Source organism: Patagioenas fasciata, chromosome 6 (assembly GCF_037038585.1).
Source record: "Patagioenas fasciata isolate bPatFas1 chromosome 6, bPatFas1.hap1, whole genome shotgun sequence".
Taxonomy (NCBI): Eukaryota; Metazoa; Chordata; class Aves; order Columbiformes; family Columbidae; genus Patagioenas; species Patagioenas fasciata.
The window spans coordinates 18,826,796-18,846,512 of NC_092525.1; the positions used below are offsets into that span (position 1 = coordinate 18,826,796).

The 19,717-nt window shown below is 43.8% G+C and overlaps 1 protein-coding gene across 7 annotated transcripts in view; it reads right to left on the reverse strand.

Moving 5' to 3' along the window:
• Window positions 1-4,928: 4,928 nt before the first annotated feature.
• PATJ (PATJ crumbs cell polarity complex component) overlaps window positions 4,929-19,717 on the reverse strand; it is a 145,646-nt gene continuing 130,857 nt past the window's right edge. For 6 of the 7 annotated variants that reach the window (XM_065842696.2, XM_071810103.1, XM_065842693.2 and 3 more), the window contains 8 exons: window positions 19,243-19,329; window positions 17,050-17,167; window positions 15,973-16,010; window positions 15,569-15,691; window positions 14,372-14,476; window positions 11,203-11,306; window positions 9,431-9,554; window positions 4,929-7,704 (listed from right to left, as the gene is read on the reverse strand). In XM_065842696.2, coding sequence (XP_065698768.2) covers window positions 7,558-7,704; window positions 9,431-9,554; window positions 11,203-11,306; window positions 14,372-14,476; window positions 15,569-15,691; window positions 15,973-16,010; window positions 17,050-17,167; window positions 19,243-19,329 — 846 coding nt within the window. In that variant the 3' untranslated portion in view covers window positions 4,929-7,557. The remainder of the gene's footprint in view (window positions 7,705-9,430; window positions 9,555-11,202; window positions 11,307-14,371; window positions 14,477-15,568; window positions 15,692-15,972; window positions 16,011-17,049; window positions 17,168-19,242; window positions 19,330-19,717) is intronic. The other variant, XM_065842698.2, reaches the window with a different exon arrangement.

Genomic DNA, 19,717 nt, shown 5'->3' on the forward strand with positions numbered 1-19,717 from the left:
ACATCACTCTAAGAAGCCCTCAGCATTCACACTGGGACTGCAACCAGGATGACTTCCAGTGATTCTCTGTTTTTTTCCTTCTAATTTACTGATAACCTTCAGAAAATCCCTCCAGCAACCAGTGTCCCCTGACCCACATGAGCCCGTCAGGTGTCCCCAGGGATGCCAGGACTGCCTGAGCTGGACACCGGGGATGGTGGTGCCAAAGGGGAGATGCCAGAGGAGCAACAGCCACCTCCACCCAAGGTCCATCCTGGGGAGAAGGGGACCCTGGATGCCTGGAGACATCCCAGGCCAGGCTGGACAGGGCTCTGAGCAACCTCTGCTGGGTGAAGATGTCCCTGCTCATGGCAGGGGAGTTGGACTGGATGAGCTTTGAACGTCCCTTCAACCCAAACCATTTCCTGATTCCATGCCCCATCCCTGGAGGCATCATCTGCAACCAGCAGGCTCCAGCTCCACAAAAAAACTGATTTTGAAGCAACTGTATGAACACACAGTGTGTGACCATGCAGGGACTGCTCTGGAGCACAGACCCCCAGGGGATCGGAGCCTCTGGCTTCCCCAGGGCTGTGCCTGTCACTTGGGGCCCCACTTTGTCCCCAGATGTGCCCTGGCTGACCTTGCTGGCACTGGCCCCATCCAGGGCCACGTGAGATCCTCTTGCCCCGGCCAGCTGCCCCGTGTGTGGTTTGGGGTTCACGCCCATGCCAGATACAACACACAAAAGAAACAGCCCACGGCTTCCCCCGCTCTTTACCGAAAACCAGATGATCCCAAATCATTCCTCCCAGCGCTCATGAGCTGCCAAGATGCTGGAGCGATGCCTCCCAGGGGGCACCGGCGTTGTAAGACAATATCCAGAAATTTTAGGGGGAGGGACACATGGAGATGCAGCCATGCTGTGACCCCCAAAGCGGGACGGCCCCCGCACTGCCCTGACATCAGTGGTAAGATATGCAAGGAATGACAGCGCCGGTTCCATGGCAAAATGTGCAGCCCCTGTGATCCGGCAGGCCCGGACAAAAGGCTGCCTTGTGCTCAGCACCGGGTCTGGGCGTGGGTAAAAACACGCCAGGTCCTGCGTGAGGAACTTCGGGGCTCTGGATGGGAAAAGAAATGGCAAAGTTGCCCCTGTCTCTGCTGCAGAGACGCAGATTGTTCCTCATCATCGGCCTGAGACCGTATAAAGCAGAAAAGGGGAAGAAATAATTGCAGTAATTTGCTAACATTGTCCAGGCTCCATTAAATGTTGCAGTTAGCTTTTGTTAAGGGTTGATGCATTTTTTGTGCTATAAATATGAAGGAACCTCAGCCCATGGTGCAGGGAGAACCTCAGTCCCTTCAGCAGGAGCCCTGGGCAACAGGGGCACAGGGAGAGCAGGGCAAGAAACATCCGTCAGCCTCCGAAATGGGGCTGTGGCCACGTTCAAAGTGCAGGGAGAGCGCAGAACACCTCCAGCCCAATGTGAACAGAGACCTGCACCACTGATGAACACAACCTCTGTGGTTAATTAAATTAACAAGCTGTCCCTGGGAAGAGGGGACATGTCCTGGCTCCAGTCCTGTCCATGGCCTCCCCACACCATGTGACAGTGGATGCTGGGATGAGCCTCTTCAGGCTTAACACTGGGGGAGAGGCAAAACTGACAGCCAGCAGCTTTCTGGGGTCAGAGTCAAAGCACAGAGTACAAAACACAATAAACTCTGCTTTCTCTTTCCTTTCCCAGTCTGGCCCACGCGGGTGACAGAGAAAACCAGCACCTCTTGGTTTATCACCCAGAAACTGCCCCACCAGCAGCTGGGATGGTGTCAGCTCAGTGACTATCAGCAGAATTCAATATTCTTAGAAGAGATGAACACCCCAGCGGCAAAGGCAGATTTATTTGCTGCAGGAGAATGAGCTGCTGCAGCAGCAGCGTGTTGGGCACATCCACAGCATCCGCGCTTTGGGGGCTGTGGGGCTGAGCTGCCCTCGGTCCCCTGTCCCATCCCCATGGCTTGGCATGGGCTGGCTGCTTGGCCCTGCTGTCCCCAGAGACAGAGGACAGTTATCACAGGGCTGTGATCTTCTTTCCAAGAAATCTCTTGTGGTACCCACGTGCATTCTTTTCATTCCATGTAGCACTTACCTATTTTCAGGGCAAAACGCCAGCTTGGAGGTTTGGGAGTTTGTCTTTCCAGGTCTGAGCATCCCTTGGGGCAGGCCCTCCGGCAGGGCCACCAGGCTGTAGGCAGTAGAAATACAATATTTTGTCAATTGCTCCATCTAGTGCCATTTCAGCAGAAAAAGCCGTGGGAGTGCAATGCTCAGAGTCAATGCAGCTTTTCCTGGCTGGTGTCTGCGGCTGTTTGGTGGGGATGTGTCCCCTCCCTGGTGACATCCCCTGGTCCAACGCTGGTGCCATCAGCCGTGTGCTGTGAGGTAGGATGAAAAGAAGGGTAACAGAAGTACTAATTGATTTCTTAATACTTGAAAATGCTCATAGGGAATATTCTATTTTCAAGGGCAGATATTGTCCTGTAAGCATTCATAAGTCTCATTTTGAGAGAGAGAAACACGATAAATGAAGCACAGGCTCTCACGGCCCTGTGTCTGCAAGTTAAAAGCAGATTTCAAAACTGTGGCAGGGTGGGCTCAAGCCATCAAGGAGAAGAGGACCAGCTGCCATCATGCATCCGAGGGCCCCTAAGAAAGACGAGGATAGACATTTTATCAGAGCCTGTTGTGATAAGACCAGAGGTGATGGTTTTAAACTAAAGGAGGGAGATTCAGGCTGGACATGAAGAAGAAACTGTTGGTCCTGTGGGTGGTGAGAGCCTGTCCCAGGTTGGCCAGAGAGGTGGTGGATGCCCCATCCCTGGAGACATCCCAGGCCAGGCTGGACGGGGCTCTGAGCAACCTGAGCTGGTGAAGATGTCCCTGCTCATGGCAGGGGTGGCACTGGGGGAGCTGGGAAGTCCCTTCAACCCAAACTATTCCATGATTCTATGAACCAGGCACCACCCAAAGACCAGGAACCACGTACCCCCAGCACATGTGATCTGCAAAGAGAAAATCTGGTGTGGGGGGGATGAAACAACCTGCAATCAGCAACAGCTCGTGCTTCACCCTGCACAGGGTAACACCAACATTGGCAGCAACCGTCCCCATTTGCTACCCCACTCCCTCATTTAAAATCCATTTGTCCACTGCACACAAGTGTCCAGAGTGCTCTTCTTCCTTGCATGTCAACAAGTCTGTAAAAAAGCCCAGCTAGCGGGGAGGGGAAAGAGGGAAGGAGAGCATATTGCTTTCTAGGGGAATTTATTTGTAGGTCCTTTTTCTGCTGCACACAAACCAGAACCTGCAGCAAATGAGCTCCTGGCACTACCCACCCTTCCACACTTCCACCTTCAACAGATGGCCCATCATACCTGTGCAAAGTGTTAAAAAAGAAGAAGGAAAAAAAAAGCCAAGAAAGGGCTTTATGAGACATAAGAGACTGTGCAAAAAGTAACCTTCCCAGACCTGGGAAAGCAGCAGTGACCTCAGAGCCTGCCTGGTTGAGGCTGGGGGTAAAGTCAAGGTGATCCTTGCTCTTTTTCCATTTGGGATGCTGCAGAACACGGATGTCTCTGATTTTTTGCTGTCCAAAAAGGCCCAGCTATCACAGGATTGTGCGTGTTAGGAGAACAAAATGTCTATTGCTGCTAAGAGGAAAAACAATGACCATGACAGTGTTTAACCAGAATGTAAATACAACTAAATTACAGACATAGAAGTGTGAAACTGTGGAGAAAGATTATAATGGAATTATATATCAGTGCTCAGCACAACTGTAATAACTAATGTTTTATACATGTGCAATGTTTAATTAATTCATTCCAGTTCTTTCAGGCACAGGTACATTAACTGCTCCATCTCATCATAATCGTATAACCTCAACAGACTCTCGCTAAGTCATGCTTCCAGGGTGGTAATCACCGTTTGATTAATTACAGGGAATGTGGAGTCATTGCAGCCATTCCCAGTACAGCCGTGCGATGTGACAGTGTCCCTTCACCCCACCAGGCTGACCAGCTGTCCCCTCCAGTCCCAGGCTGCAGTGGGGATTGTGCTGGGACAGACCCTGTTCCCTATGGTGGGGAGGACACAACAACTTACAGCACCTCAGTCCCAGCCTTTGGAAGAAGCCTGAACATCAGCAAAACCGGCCCTTTTCTTTGCAGGATCAGCTGAGAAATGCAAACAGCCCTAAGGTGGCTGCTGGTGACGGCAAGTACGGCCATGCCTGTCACTGCAAACCGCAGGTTACTCCAAGTCTCTCCAGGTGAGGAAGGTAATGGTAAACAGCACATGGTCCTTCAAAATGAGTCCTCAAACCGAGCAGGAGAACCCTGTACCAGCTGGTAAGTACGAGTTGAAATGGTGGTGAGCGGCATGACTGAAGGCCTGTGAGATGCCTACGGTAGAGATGATCTTACTGCAACCACCTTTGCTGTTGATTTTGAATCCTTCTGGCACAATAACAATCATTTGGCACCTTCATTTTCATCCTCTGGTTTTACTGCCTGTGCACCAGACCCTTGACCCTTGGTCTCTCCACCGAGTCATTTTTGTTGGCGTTCCCCTCACCGAAACCAACTTACCAGGTAGAGCCAACCAGGTGGGCAGCGGTGGCCTTCTGGTGGACAGCAGATGTGCATGGGATGGCTCCCTGTGACCACCTCACTCGGGAGTGATCCTGCTACCTCAAGTCAGAGCCTTGGCTGGCTTTCACCACAGCCAAGTGTCACCACAACCTTCCATCACTCCTACAGCAACCACCGATCCTGCTCCTCGAGAAGGGGCAACCATGACCCCTACTTGGAATAGCAAACAAAGATGTTTCATCCAACAGATCTGAGCAGTGACTTAAAAATAAATAATAATAAATGCACAACTATGTATGTAACCGAGCTTTATTTAGAATCTTTGAAGTCATAAAATATCTCATTTTACTGATATACATAAACATACAATCAGGAGGTTTAATTGCTTTTTCCCTTGCACAGAAATAAAGTTTTAAACAAACCAGAACACCTCAACCCAGACAAGCGTAATGCAAATTTAATTATCTAACTTGGTCCTGTACATACAGCACACGCTTCTCTGCATGGTCACTGGTTTATCAATTAGTTGCAATATAATTTTTGGCAGTAATATATTCAATACACAAAGTGCAAATTACAAGAAGCAGAAAATGTTCTCTCATTCTGAGCAATGAGAAGTGCAAAATATCTCAGCCCATAAATTTTATTCTTTATGTATATGAACAGTATGTGCATAATAGGCTAATAAATAGCTGTGTAAAACTTCATAGATTAAATGTGGCAACATCTTAAAGTAGGAATGCAACGGTTATATAAACATAATCAGATGGAGGAATCATTACATTTTGTCCATAAAGTCCATACAATATTTCTGAAGGTACCTCTTCACATTTCACCTACCTGCCCTTAACTTCTGCGTACCTCAGATACCTTCTCAACCAAAAGCAGTTTGTTAAAAATTCTCCCATTTGCTACATCTGGACATATTTCTGTGCATCTACAGTCAAGGTTCCACTGACACTTCACTTGGCAAATCAAATACTACAGTGGGAAGTCACTGAAAACGTGAAGTCTCTTCCAGGCACTATTAACGGAACACCCACTAATTGTTCCAGCAGGCTAAATGCACTTTGTGATTACCTAAAGTAAAGAAAACTTTTCGATGATGTAAGGAAAACCATTTCAATGAGAGCTAATCACAGCTTCCTCATTTCAGTGCAGTTCATCCCATTTCAGTACCTTTTCTTTTACGTAAAATAGGGAAATTCTCACTCTGGCTAAAACACATTGAACAACGAATGGTACCTTTAAGACAAACGCTGCACAACTCAGTTATTATACTGCAGATTTTGAATCTCCTTTCCATTTATTTCCAGGGATTTTTCACATAAAATGAACGGCCAATTTTGATACCCCCACCACTTTAATTTCTCCCAGCTACATCATTATTATAAATTACACCAAATAGTCCAAATCAGACTGGGCTGCTTCCTCTAAAACTCCAATGTTCCACTGGATAGGAAGATTAAACCACAACAACTGGCATTGCCATTCATCCTCCTGCCAAACTCATTTGCTAAATCACTAAGGCCACGGTCAGACAATCACTGCAGGAATGGCTGCAACACATTAACAAAGTTGCGAACCTTGGGCTGAATGTTCCTGCATCCCATCTCCACCATGCCAAGCTCCTTGTGGGCTTCAGCAGCCTCTCATCCGGCTCAGTTTAAACCAAAAAAAATAGTTGGTTGCTTCAACTGAGCCGTTTGACTCGCCAGAGGGGGCTGAGGAACACTCGGCCCTGGGAGGACATCACCTTAACCTGCCGCAGCAACCTTCTGCGGTGATCGTCTCACTGTGCTTGGTGGTATTTAGTATTATCCAAAATTGAGCTCCAGCAGCCCCGAGGGAGAAGCATCCTCCGTGATCCATGAAAGCCTCTGCTTGCACTACCTGATCCTGGGCAGACTCTCGGAAACATAACATGGTTTGTTGGTTTGGATGAACTTCATCTGTCCTTCAAGACAACGTGCAGAGGGGGCTGCTCACCATTGTTACTAGAATTACAGGATCACATTGCCGAAGCAAACTTTTGTCTTCATTAAAGTTTCAGGATGAACAATTATGCTGCAACTTGGCACAACAACAACTGCCTTTGTATGCAACATGCTTGGCATACATCAGCACGTTTCTTCTTCTTTAAAAATATAATTGGAACAGAATGAGATAGGTTGTTGTTGTTCATGCTGCCTAAATATCTGAAAAGGCTCAAACATTTTAAAAGCCTAAAAAACCAAATTTCCCTCTCCCCTAGTTTATTTTTCATGCTAAAGGCTGCAAATTGACACATCACAGTAATTACCTCTGACTAACTTGCATAGACCTACCCAAAGAGATAAACATGAGAAGTTCACATTTGACTATCAGACTTACTGTGCCGAGCACAAATAATTTCCCAGAGGAGAATTTGATATTTCATCATTTGGAACAGTGGTAATTTAATTACATTGCTAATGTTTTCTGGCATACTTGAAAGGACAATTAGCATAAGTAAATCATGAGTGAGATGACAAGTCACTCAGCATTTATTTCTGCTCATCAGATGAGATCAGTCGATGATCTAAATTCTCTTTTGTGTGCGAACTGATTCCAGGTACAGCAGTTGTAATCAGGGTTCATACTAGTGGGGATAAACTGATGTATAAATAAAGAAAAATGGATATTGTTCTTTGAAGTTTCTTAATTAAACTTGTCCAGAGAAACCTCAAAAGCCACCAGAAGTGGGGGAGGGTGGGGAGAAAGGCTGATAATGAGGAAGGTTAAATGAAGCTCGCGATGCACACTACCCTTCTGGCAATGAGGTGAATACTGATTCATTTTTGCCAGGGTTTGCTTTACATCCTGCTCAGGGTTGAACAGCATTATTATAGCTCTAGTGATGTTCTAAAATAATTGTATTTATCTCCGCAAGCGCAATGGCATTCACGATAACACCGTTAACGTTACCGTTCCTCTCTGGCGCTTCAGAATAGCTACAGCTTGTTCATGAGTGACACCTTCCAATGCTTCCCCGTTAACGGCCAAAATCTGATCACCGCGCTTCAGCCGGCCGTCGTCTGCAGCTGCTCCCTGCAAACGGCAAAGCGAATCATTAGCTGCCGGAGCCCTCCTGCCTCTCGTGATGCTGATGGATGCAAGGAGGAGGGATGCGGCACTGGGAATCCCAGCGTGACTGGGTTGGGGACATGGGAAATGACAGTGCTGGAGTGACCCCGAATGCTCTGACCGTTGCCCATCGCTCACCCAACCCTGTGAGGTCTGGGGTGGGTGGTACACCCTCAGGAAGAGGGGAATGGGCTCATTGTTGAAAAAATGGCAGCATAAAGGCTGGTTTTGACTTTTACAATTATGGAGAGATTTATTAAAGCATCATTTAAATGTAATTCACAGCCAGTGCTGAGAAATGGGTTAAAACATGGGGAGGGGGAGGGACACAGGGCTCATGCAGCAGAACAGCCTGGGCTCTGTCCCAAGCCCTGGATGGAGCTGGGCTCTGCTGAAGGGCCTGAGAAGCTCCCGCAGCGCTCTAGAAACAGCTGTTCCCTCCAGAAGCCTCCATACAGCTCTTCTATCTAAATCCTGAGCCCTCCCCTGCCCAGAGGTCAGCTCATGGTGTCTGTTTCTCCTCCATGGCCCCACCAGTGACTGCAATGCATTCTAGTTTCAATTTAGGGTTTTTCTCAGCTATGTTCATATCTATAAACTTGCAAATCTAAGCATCGGTTTAAAGACACAGTATCTTTCCATGTTAATAACTGACAATTGTAAAAAGACCAGATGCTTGTGGTTTGAGTGCCAGAACCACTGAAGCAGAGGAGACATGACTCCTGCTCCACCTTCAGATGAGGTTTTCTTAATTATGTCATCTACCCTGCCAGAAGCGCTGACAGAAGTGACAGTGAGTGGGCACAGGACAAGTGCGTGACTGACTTTGAAGGTGCTTTACGGAAAATATCCCTAATTCCCACTGTCTTCCTTTCTTTCCTTCCCATTTCCAGAACTCCCTTTGTGTGGGCATGCTGGACGTATCTTGTAGGCCCACACTGAGCACATTGCCAGCAAGGGGACAGTTGGGAAACTGGGCGCTTCTCCCTCTGCATCAGGGGACATTTTGGGGCTGGCTGCCTTGAGGATGTGCTCTACCATTTCTCCTCTTTGGCCTCAGTGGCCAGAGCCACCCCTGTACCTGGCTGGGACCCCTGGGTTCCCCTGACACTCGAGGTTGATGTCAGTGAGGGGCTGGGACAGGGCACATGGGAGTGGAGCACTCAGGGAGAGGAGGCACGAGAGAAGCTGGAAACAAGGGAGAATAACTCCAGCCAGGACTGATGTGGAAGCCAATTCATCACCAAGCCACAAGGTTTTTGTCTTCTGGTGCTTTTTTTTCTGTAATTATTGGAGCACAGGGGTTTATTGCTGGTTTTGCAGCTGAAGTTCAGTCATGAAAATACAGCATCTCTGCAACTGCCTCCTCTGCTGGACTGTGGGAAAAGTGACACCTCCGTACCTCTTGGTTTGAGATTTACAGATTGAAAACTGCCTTATAAATACCTTAATGTATAAAAACAAGTTTTCCAAGTACACAGAGTAATTTTCCTGAGATAAAGTATCTTTCTTCAGCCATCAGCAAAGTGAAATATAAACTGAGAAGCTGGCTGCGAGTTCTGGGTCCACTTACATCAAAGTACTTAGACAGTACATTTTGCTTTCTACTACATAATATATTATGCAAGCCAAGTCTTAGATTTATTTTTCAAGATAATACAGAAAAAGGGAGAAAACAAAACAAAGATACCTTGGCAAATATAGTCTTGACATAAATGGGCAGGTCTCCATGGGGACTTCCATACCCCCCTACAATACTAAATCCCAGTCCATCAGAGCCTTTCTCCAAAGTAATAATCTTAGGTTGAGGTGCTCTGAAAACACAATAAATATCACTTAGAATAGCAACGTCTGTCTCTGGGTACTTTATGCAGAAGGAACACTTACAGAGTTATTTATCTATCAAGAAGTTTTTCACACAGTCACAAAGCACGACTCTTGGCCTTGTGCGGAAATACACCCCGGAGTTCAACCGCTGTTCAGCGTACTTCAGCTCCTCACTTTGAAAATACTCATTTTTAATAAGAGCTCAACAGGAGCACTTATCTCTGATGCAGAAGCGAGACTCGCCTCATCTGCAGTCGCTGCATGCATGGAAAGGAGAGTTTGCTTTCTTCCTGGCCAAGCTGTCGTCTTTAGTCTGCATAAGTGGCAACTGCAATAATTTCCTTACAGCATAATTTTACTTTATGACTTCAGAGGAAGTTTTCGTGTTTATAGCCTCAGCTCTAATGCAGGATCTTTGGGCTGTATTCTAACAACTTATATTTGATCTGCAACCCCTGTGCTTCATAACCCAAGGGCTGACTCCTGAGACGCCCTCACTCAGTGGCTTTTACTGTCTACATTGAGAAAAGGAAGATTTTTAGTGGAATTTAGACTGCTCATATGTATATATATCCATCGCAAATTTGAAAAAGTCATCTCCACATATTTAGAGTAAATTATTGTGGATAAAAGCTGTTTGGTATCTTCTACCTATATAAAGGCACATCCTGTGATGACAAATATCCAGCCGTTTCTTCAGGACAAAACAAGTGCATACACCTACCTAATTCCGCTTCATATTTTCACATTCAAATTTTCTTACTACTTTGATATGAAACAAAAATACAAACCCTCTTGTGAAGTAAGCAATTCTCCTTGGAGAGCGGCAATAAAACCAGTATTGCACATTGTAAGACTAGAGAATGCAGCATGAATAGCTTAACTTTTATACTCAAAAACCCCTGAGGTAGGGCAGCAACTTGCATCTTCAGCTTCTTAAAATAAATATAATGAAACAAAGAATGAAAATGAGGAACATAATGAAGCTAATGAACCAAAATGAAAATCAAATGAATTTCAAAATGATAACTGGAATGCTACAAGCTGCCCTGAAAAGCACACGATGGAGAATGATACATGGCCAGGGGAGGGCTAGATCTCTACTTTCCATCACCATAGAGAAGTGCCATAAGTAGAACATTTTTAAATCAGACTTTCTTGAAATTGTAAAGCTAAAAAGATTCAAAGGACAAAGAAAGTTCTGGGACATGCTTTGAAACATTTGCCTCTGATATCAGGGTTTTTAACACCTCTTGCCTTAGTCTGCTAATGACAAATCATTTCAAATTGCTACGATCATAACTCCTTTCAGGCAAGGAAGCCAACAGACAAGGGCAGAACTATCACGTCAGCATAACACATTAGAAAAGAAAGGAGATAAATTGTTTTGAAAAATGGCCAGAACTAATGCTTGGAAACACATTTTGTGCTTATTGACTCAAGGAATTTCTGTCACCAGGTGAAGATGGACATGAGTCCATGATCAGTTTGGAGAAGGTCACAGTTTTCATCTTAAAGGTGACGGAAAAATCAGAGAGAAAAGCAATGGGAGAGACTTCCTTGACCACCCTGGGCTTTTCCCTTACGTGGCACACAGAAATTCACCGCAGTTACACAGAATAAGTACAAACTTACTCAGGATCTTCAGTGGGATGCTCAGCAGAAGAGTTCAGGTTGCATCCCGCAGACATGCTCTCCAGCTGGGTAGCAATGGCACTGATGTTAGTGTCAGCCACAACCTAAACAGAAGGATTCAATTAAATACTTCCTGTGTTCACTTAATACCAAAGACATCTTGGCTAATTATGTAAAAAAATGCACTAGGAAAATGAGTTGTTGATTATTTTTTTCAAGCAAATTTCAAATACAAGTCCTACTCCCTTAAATGTTCTACTAATTCAATACTTTCAAATAACAGAATTCTTAAACTTCCCAGTTCTGGCTCCTGTATTATTCTGAAACCATCACGAATTACCGCCACACATTAATTGATGATATTTTAACAGGTTGTGGGGCAGCAAAAGCGCTCAGGCTTTTAAAAGCAACTATGTCAATGTTGTGTAGGTTTGGTACAAAGCTGTATTGAGAAAACAGCTACTTGCACACCGCAGTCTGGGGTTTAGCCTCGTAAGGATAAAAGCTTGTGGTCTGCAGGCCCAGCTGGATTTATTAAACACAAGTGTAAATGCCCACTCCAGCTTTTTTTTTTTTTTTAACCTCTTACGGCATGCTGATTTTCTATTCTTTGCTTTTTCTGGGAAAAAGTTGAGGAAACCACTATGAAGTGTTTTGGATTTTAAGTATTTACAGCTGAAAGGACATCAGTTACCAAACAACTACATGCCGTGGTTATCCCCTGACTCCATGTCCTTGTGATGAGGTGTTCTTCTCTGTGTCACATTTACTGTGCAGCGCAGGAGTTCAGCTCAGAGACAGTGAGAAATACCCATTAAGTACATTTTCAATATTTCTCTAGCTATCTATGGCTTTATTTTATCAAAATTAACAGGTACTTTTCCCATTCCTTGCTGTGAACATGGCTTAAGGGAAATGTACCTTTTGAAAAGAAAAAAGACCACATTATATAAATCCCCCGTTTTAAATGAACGCTCACAATTCTTCCACAACAACATTCCCCGTCTATCTAATCACTCAGAGCCAAGAGGGTGGTAGCATTTCCTAGGAAGGAAGATTAGTTCTCATGCAAATTTTGCATCCCAGGACTCAGGTTCTCAGATGCCCTGAGCGAAAGGGTCCAGCCGACACGATCGCTGCACTTGGCTCAGCCAAAGACACCGATAAGTTTTCCTTCCCATTGTAGGAGGGGAAGGAGTGCCAGCCAGTATTTGTCATATTCTGTTGTGAAATAAAGTGAGGGGGAAATAAATCTATATTCAAAAATCTTCAGTTGGCAGTAAGAACATATCAGAGTTCAACAACCTTGTAAAAAAGCTTCCCCTTATCTCATTACTACACCTGCAGAAAAGAAATTAAATTAAACCAAAGCATCAAAACAGCCGAAAGGGATGATTGTTCCCCCGAGACCCTAATCTCCCATTTGCAAACAGCATTTGCAAACTCCTTTACCATCCTTCCCAGGACATGCCGATAATAAGCCTTTCCACACCACTGCACGCAATTATCTGACCTTTCAAAGCAGTTTGCCATGAAGTGGTCTAACCCAATAATAAACAGAATTACTTAATGACACATCAGTCATGATTATCACAGTGATAGGATTATTCTGTTTAGATTGTTTTAATAATAATTAAAAAAAGCGATCTGGCAACTGAGAAGTACCTGCAGTTGGTAAGTAAGGTAACCGCATCCCCACACTTACAGCAGCACTTCTACGCTACTCCCTGCCGATATTAAAACATTAATACGATGCCCCACCTTCACATCACAGGTTTTTAATAGAGGAAAACAGACTCCATTCTATTGGAATCAACCTGTATAATCTGTAAAAAGTATTAAGCACATTTTAAGCTAGACAGCAAAAATGTGGAAGAAAATCTGTCACCTGACAAACCCAAAGACACTTCTAGAAGAAGCTCTTTGTTGACGTGAGCGAGCGACCACTCAACAGCGTATGCCGGCAGGAATATTTTTAAATGCATGATGAGGTGGGATACGCTGTATTACAGCTTTCAAGATTAGCAATTTTGGGTGCTGCAGCAAGCTTTCATTTGCTATTCAGGGAATACTGTTGACATGAAAAGTTAAATTACTCAACGTTAGTAACAATATGATAACTATAATTTAACAGAAAATCCTCAGCTGGTGTAGAGCTGTGTATTTCCTTTGACTTCAATGGAACTACACAAATACACCATCTGCTCTGGAACTGGCTCATCACTTACCAGGTCAGCAGTTCATGGACAGACAAAACAAAGAATAAGCAAGTCTAAAGCTAAGTTTATTATAATTTTATTTCTTTTTTTTTTTTCTTTTTTCCTCCATTTTTTTATAGTCACACTCGTGTTGTAATGCAAACATGAAGCTCACAAAAATCTCTCAAGATGTGTTCCAATCCAATACAGTGTGATAATAAAGAAAATTAGAGTCGATTTTAGTGGTATGTCTTAAGCTTCTTTTCCAATTGTTACAATAATTCTGCAAATGAGCAGTATTTTGAATTCTCTCTGGCAAGTATTTTCCCATTTCTTTGTGTAAACATAAAAATAAACTAAAGATGAATATACTGGCAAGCAGCAATTAGAACCAAAGTGGCAGAACATGTCTTCGTTTTAGCTGGCATATAAATGCACCAGTGACAACACTGTTTTCTCTCTCGAGTGTAATTATTCATTACCTGTAGAAAAATCAATGCCAGGCAGCACTGTCTTAATGATAATCTATCATTTTTTACTAAATGCTGCTAGCGTTTCTTTCTTCTCCCCCTTTCAAGAAAAGGGAAATTAAGACTGTGGGCAGTTTGGTCACAGTCAGGTTACACACACACATTCACACACACGTAATTTCTTGTTCCCAGTTAACTTCAAATTAAAAAAAATCTTGGAAGCTCGTTGACTTATCATGTGTAGCAACAAGTTATTCCGTTCTCTTTGTTACGCTTTTATATAATCATGCTCACAGCCTGTACGAGTGGCAATAAAGAATTTTTGAATGAAAATTATTTCTTGCTTTCATTCTGTGTAATTCCCATCAGCAAGCACCCTGCAATTCTGTGATGTCTTGTGCCAGTGATGCTTAGTTTTGGGTTTTTTTGTTTATGTTTTTTTTTCCCCTGAATGCCATTTATCTACTCTCATGCAGCTGCATGTTCAATTTATCACCATACCTGCAGGATAATGCTCCCATAAGCATTCTTTAGTAGATTAACCGCATCTGCATGAGACAGCCCATCCAAAGGTTGCCCATTAATACTGACAATCCGATCTCCAACCTAAAAGTACAACAGTAATGGAAAATTACTAGCATTAGGGAAAATTAAAATGAAGAATGCTTAAAATTCCTCATGAACTTGGCACTGCACAGTCATGCTTCTCTTTTGCAGGAACCCTTTTGTGAGAATGCTGCATTGCTAGTGATCATTCACCATTCTTCAGAGCAAGTACAATGACAATTTTTTTAAAATAACAATGCAATCAGAGAAACAAAGGTGGGTTGTATTTACCATTTCCATTTACAAGCAGAGAGTAAGATTTTTTTCCCTGCTATCCTCCCATCCAGAAAGGATTAATTTGTGTGCATATGTGCAGACAAGTTCATGCGCTTACAGAATGTGTATGCACATGCTGAATGCAGTACAGAAAAGCAGACACTTCTGATATTAATCTAATTAACCTTCTTATACACAACAATGATCTTGACCCTGGCACTCAGTGCTATTGTGTAATTCTATTAGAAACATGGCATGAAAGTAGCAGCGTGTGCTAACGAATCTCAGGGCCAACCCAATTCTACATATCTGCATCGTAAATTTTTTTCAATACCAATGATTTCATGAAACTCTCTCCAAAACCAAACATGTTAATTCCTGGAAACTCACGTATTCTGTGGGTTGGATACAAGTGCTTCCTTTGGCATCTTTTTATAAGGGCCCTTCGATCAAACAACTTCTGATCTGGTTTCTACCTGGTTTGAGCTGTAAATTATGCAGTTCCCAAAACACTCTTTTTTTCCAACAGTCTGTTGCTGCCCTCCCTGGTCTGCATGAACAGACAGATTCAAAAATCACTGTGAATGCACTTGTATTCTTTCTCTTAATATCACTTTTCCACATGGGCAACCATTGCCATTATCTCAAGACGCAATATAATCAAAAAGGGAAGAGAAGGGCAGGTTTGAGGGGATTTTTGCTTGTTTCTTTTTGTTGAGGGACTTCGAGTGGTGATTTTTTTTTTTTTTTTTAAGAGACAGAATAGTCTATGAGCCATTATCAAAGTGATGGCAAATACAGAACTGCTTGAGGCCCCTTCTCTGTGGGAAACACAGCAGATGAAACAGGTAGTATTGAGAGGACCCTTCTACTCACTCTGAGTCTCTGGGTACGTGCAGCGACACCACTGGCTTGAATCATCGCAATGAAGATGGGGATGTCTCCTAATGGACTTCCCTTCCCTCCTGCTATGCTGATACCAAGTGCATCATTTGGTCCCTAAAACAAGACAACACAACATTTGCAATGGGAGCAGCCTGAGGAGGTCAGTGTTCAGGGTGTAGCACTAACTGACCCACATTTGATTTATGGGACAGGGAAAAAATAGTTTTGACAGTCACACACGTTCTCACACACGCAGGTCCCATTACATGAGCACACATCCAACAACCCATTGCAAACATAAATAATGCAATCTCACTTCTGAGAAACCCTACGAAAATGAACAACTTGAACTAAAGGTGTCAGCTTTTTGAATTGATAGAAAATAACTCACTGACCCTTGTTATCTCCACAGTCCTTGGGCCCATATCTGCTCCTAATAATAAAGAAACAAACAATTAGCTTCTGTAATTAAGAGATAATATAATTAAGAGATAACGCTGTCAGGTGACAATGGTCCCTTGCTGCCTGGTGAGAGTTATCACCGAGCAGAAGCAGAGCCTTCCAGTGCCAAACCAGGCAGCGCTGCTCACGTGAGGGGGATGGGATTTATTTCTGTTTCACCCAGAGATGAATATGGATGGAATCGCTGACAGATGCTGACAGATGCCACCGTGACACCCATTGTAGAGCAACCACTGCTCACCACAATCTATTGAATAGCAGCACTCCGTTGGCCTGAAGAAAAGGCCTACTGTGCATTTCACTCAATTAAAGATGGGCTTATTATTCATAAATCATGGTGTCCCTATCACAAAAGGGTAGGGCATACGGCTGGTCTGAGACTGTTGAGGTTCCATTGATCTCCTCTTCTAATTTGTGCTGTATTAGTAAATAACAGACAGCCACGAAGTCTGGCTGTCACGTTTCTAGCCATAGGACATTAAAAGGTACTGAAAACATTAAAAAAACCTCTGCCCACGATCAGACTCGAGCAAAGGTGGCCACCTTCTGACACAGGTCAGAGCACACAACTGCGCAGGCCACTGCAGGTTGTAGATTTAGCACTTGCTAAATCTGCAAATTGCAAACTGGGCATTGTGACTTTCTTGTTACAAAACACCCCTTTGTATGCTCAAGAGCAACAAAGATATAAATGAAGTGGTGGCAGCTTTATTCCCTGAGAAAACTGTTTCTAATGCGAGAACCTCGCCTGTGCTAAGCCTCCACGAAGGGCGTCAGGGAATACCAGGGCGCACGAATTCTCCACTTAAAACAGAGGAGCCATTACTCTCCTAGTAGACGTAAAAATAATGTCATCTGCTGGAAAGTGTTCAGGTCTTAAAATATCAGTGGTGCGTCTTCTGGGAGGCTGAGTAAGAAAAACAGATTCAAGTATTCAGGTTTGCTTTTAACCCAGCACCAATACAAAAGCAAACAACACCTAGCGATTCCAGCAGCTACCTGAATTGTACCTGAGTTTCTCTGGGACGCATCTGCTGAAGATCTTTTTGTACTGACAAAATTCTGTAAGGTAGAGAGGACCGGAGCAAGCGCAGGGTGGAAGTGGCTGTGGACACTCTGTTGGCTCACCTGAAGTTAAAAATAAATCAGAACCTATGCGTCAAACCCAAAGGTTAACTTTAAACCAGTTCCTGTAACATCTGGGCACAGCTGTACTCTCTGCCAACCCTTACGACTTCATTTCCACAGGGGGAAACTATCGAAAATCTGTCCCTGAGTTGTGGGCACAGCCGTATCTCTATATCCGGCTTTATCTTCAGACTCTGACACTTCAGGCACCATCATTATCAATTTAGGAAATGTGTTTGAACAACAGCTTTCACCAAGGGCCAGACCTTAGGCTGCCTTATACAAACCAAAGCTCTGCTCTATACTTCTCCATCCACAGTAGAGCTTTCTCCCTCCAAATGCACCAGGCAGTGAATCAAAAGCTCTGGCAGGATTTATCCCGACTGACCAGGGTGCAGCTGTCAGCGAGGAACCCCAGGCAGAACACAATTTCCACACCTACTTGCCAGCTCATGGGTCAGTTCACATAATTTGCAATTTGTGTGAAAGAAATCACTGTCCTGCACTGCAAGGCTTGTATTTCTACTGCTAAAGGTATGCAACGGACCAAGAAAAAAGCCAAGTGAGGACAAAAGTTCTGGATGCTCTTGGCCAGAAGCATCTGAAACATCGCTTGCAGTTGTGCAAATCATTCAAGGTGATTTGCCATATTATCTGCCAAGATTTTTCTAACTCTTGGAATGGTTATGCTGAGAAACATTTAGTCAGTTTTCAAAATCACCAAGTCACTTAAGAGCAGCGAGATGAAGGCTCTCAAATGACTCTTCGTTAAGAACAGCAATTAAGATTTCTTCTATTAAAAGAAATCCAGAAATTACTGGGTGCCTGCAAAAGCCTCTTATGCTATGAAGACAGAGGGATGACGTTTGATCTGGTTTTCTGCCTAGACTCATGTTAGATACTACGGCATTTTGCCTCCCTTTCAGCTATGAGTTTTATGCAGTAAAACGAGGCGGATTATTTTTGTCACTTTTTGGCTACATTGCTCTTGCTTAGGTTACCTATCAATACAATGACCAAAAGAAAAAGTAATACTTGAGACTGCCGTCTTACTGTAATCAGTATTGTTTCCCTCTGTTATTTCATTTTTTCTTGCCTGCTGCGTGCAGTGCAGATGTTTCTCCAAAGATATTTAGTCATCATTTTTAAAGCTGGGCTTAGCCCAGCTGTTCCCACATGGTGAAAGGCTCTTCAGCCCTTCCCGACACCTCACCCACGCAGCCAGCTGGATCGCTGCTGGGCCTGAGAAAGTTAAGAAATCGCACCAGGTGACTATGATTTTGGCACCCTTTTTGGGTTGTTCATGCATGACATCGAGGACAAGCCTCTTCCCCACCTCCTTAAAAGCATTCCTGCATTCTCTGGGCAGAGAGGGGGCAAAATACTCCAGACCAGCATGAACCATAGCTTGTCTCTATCAGGAACACAGGCAACTTAAATATCATGGCAAAGCAGTCTTTGGAAGGAAAAATGCATTAAAAAAAGTTTTCTAAGTCATCTTGTTTTTCTCCCTTGCAGTACTCAGACTTTAATACTAACGGTATCAGTGTCTGAGCTGATTCAGGGGTGCGGGGAGAGGGGAAAAGCCCTGCACTGACTGAAAAATGAATTGTTGTCCTCGCCTCAGGTAAAAAGCAAGTGAAGCAGGAAATTGCTCGGTGTTTTCTTTGAGAGCAAAGCAGCTCTCGTGTGGTTCTGCCATAAGATGGGCAAAGATACAGTTCAGTTTCATTAACTCATTTTGATTGACAAAACAGCTGCTGAAAATGCATTCAGCATTTTTTCTACAGGTCTAAAAATTTTCTGGGCATCATCATTTGGGAAAGATATTACATATTTTCGGTGTGTCTCAGGAAGCCACTCCTCAAACACAAAAATCCATTAGATCTTCTACTTGATCAGCACTTCAGCATGGCACTTTGCAGTTCAGCACAGGAAATTATTGCGATAAAATATTTTGTTCCACACCCTCAGCAGTGTCTACAAAAGGACTGAGCCTCACATACACACCTAAGCACCGTGCCCATGTCCTGCCCCTCTCAGCTCCATTTTATATGTATAAATTTGTCACCAACCTGACTGTTTTGGGATGTTTTCCGTGATGACAGCCACGATCCAGCTCGCAATCTCCCAAGCTCAAGATGCACTAGGCCCTGGGCACACTTGGGAAAAAAAAACCAAATGCAATGTACAGCATTTAAGTAGACATATACTATTTCATGCTCTCCTGGAGAGAATTATGTTTATATTCAGTACCACAACTCCGTGAAGAAAACCACACGGAATGCTGAAAACATTAACATTTGTATTTAGACAATAAAAAATTACAGGTCCCTGGATTTAGGTTTATCGTGGTTGCTGAAGTCAGTATGAATCTTCCTACAGGCAAACTGCAGAAGGTCAATTACTCAATAAAAATAAACAAAAGCCCCCAACTCTTTAACAGACATTTGCCACAAACAATACTTATGAAAAACACTTCAGAGGAAAAATGCTGCAGAAAAGGGTGGATTAAACACATATGGATCCAACTTAATAATATAGCCGATA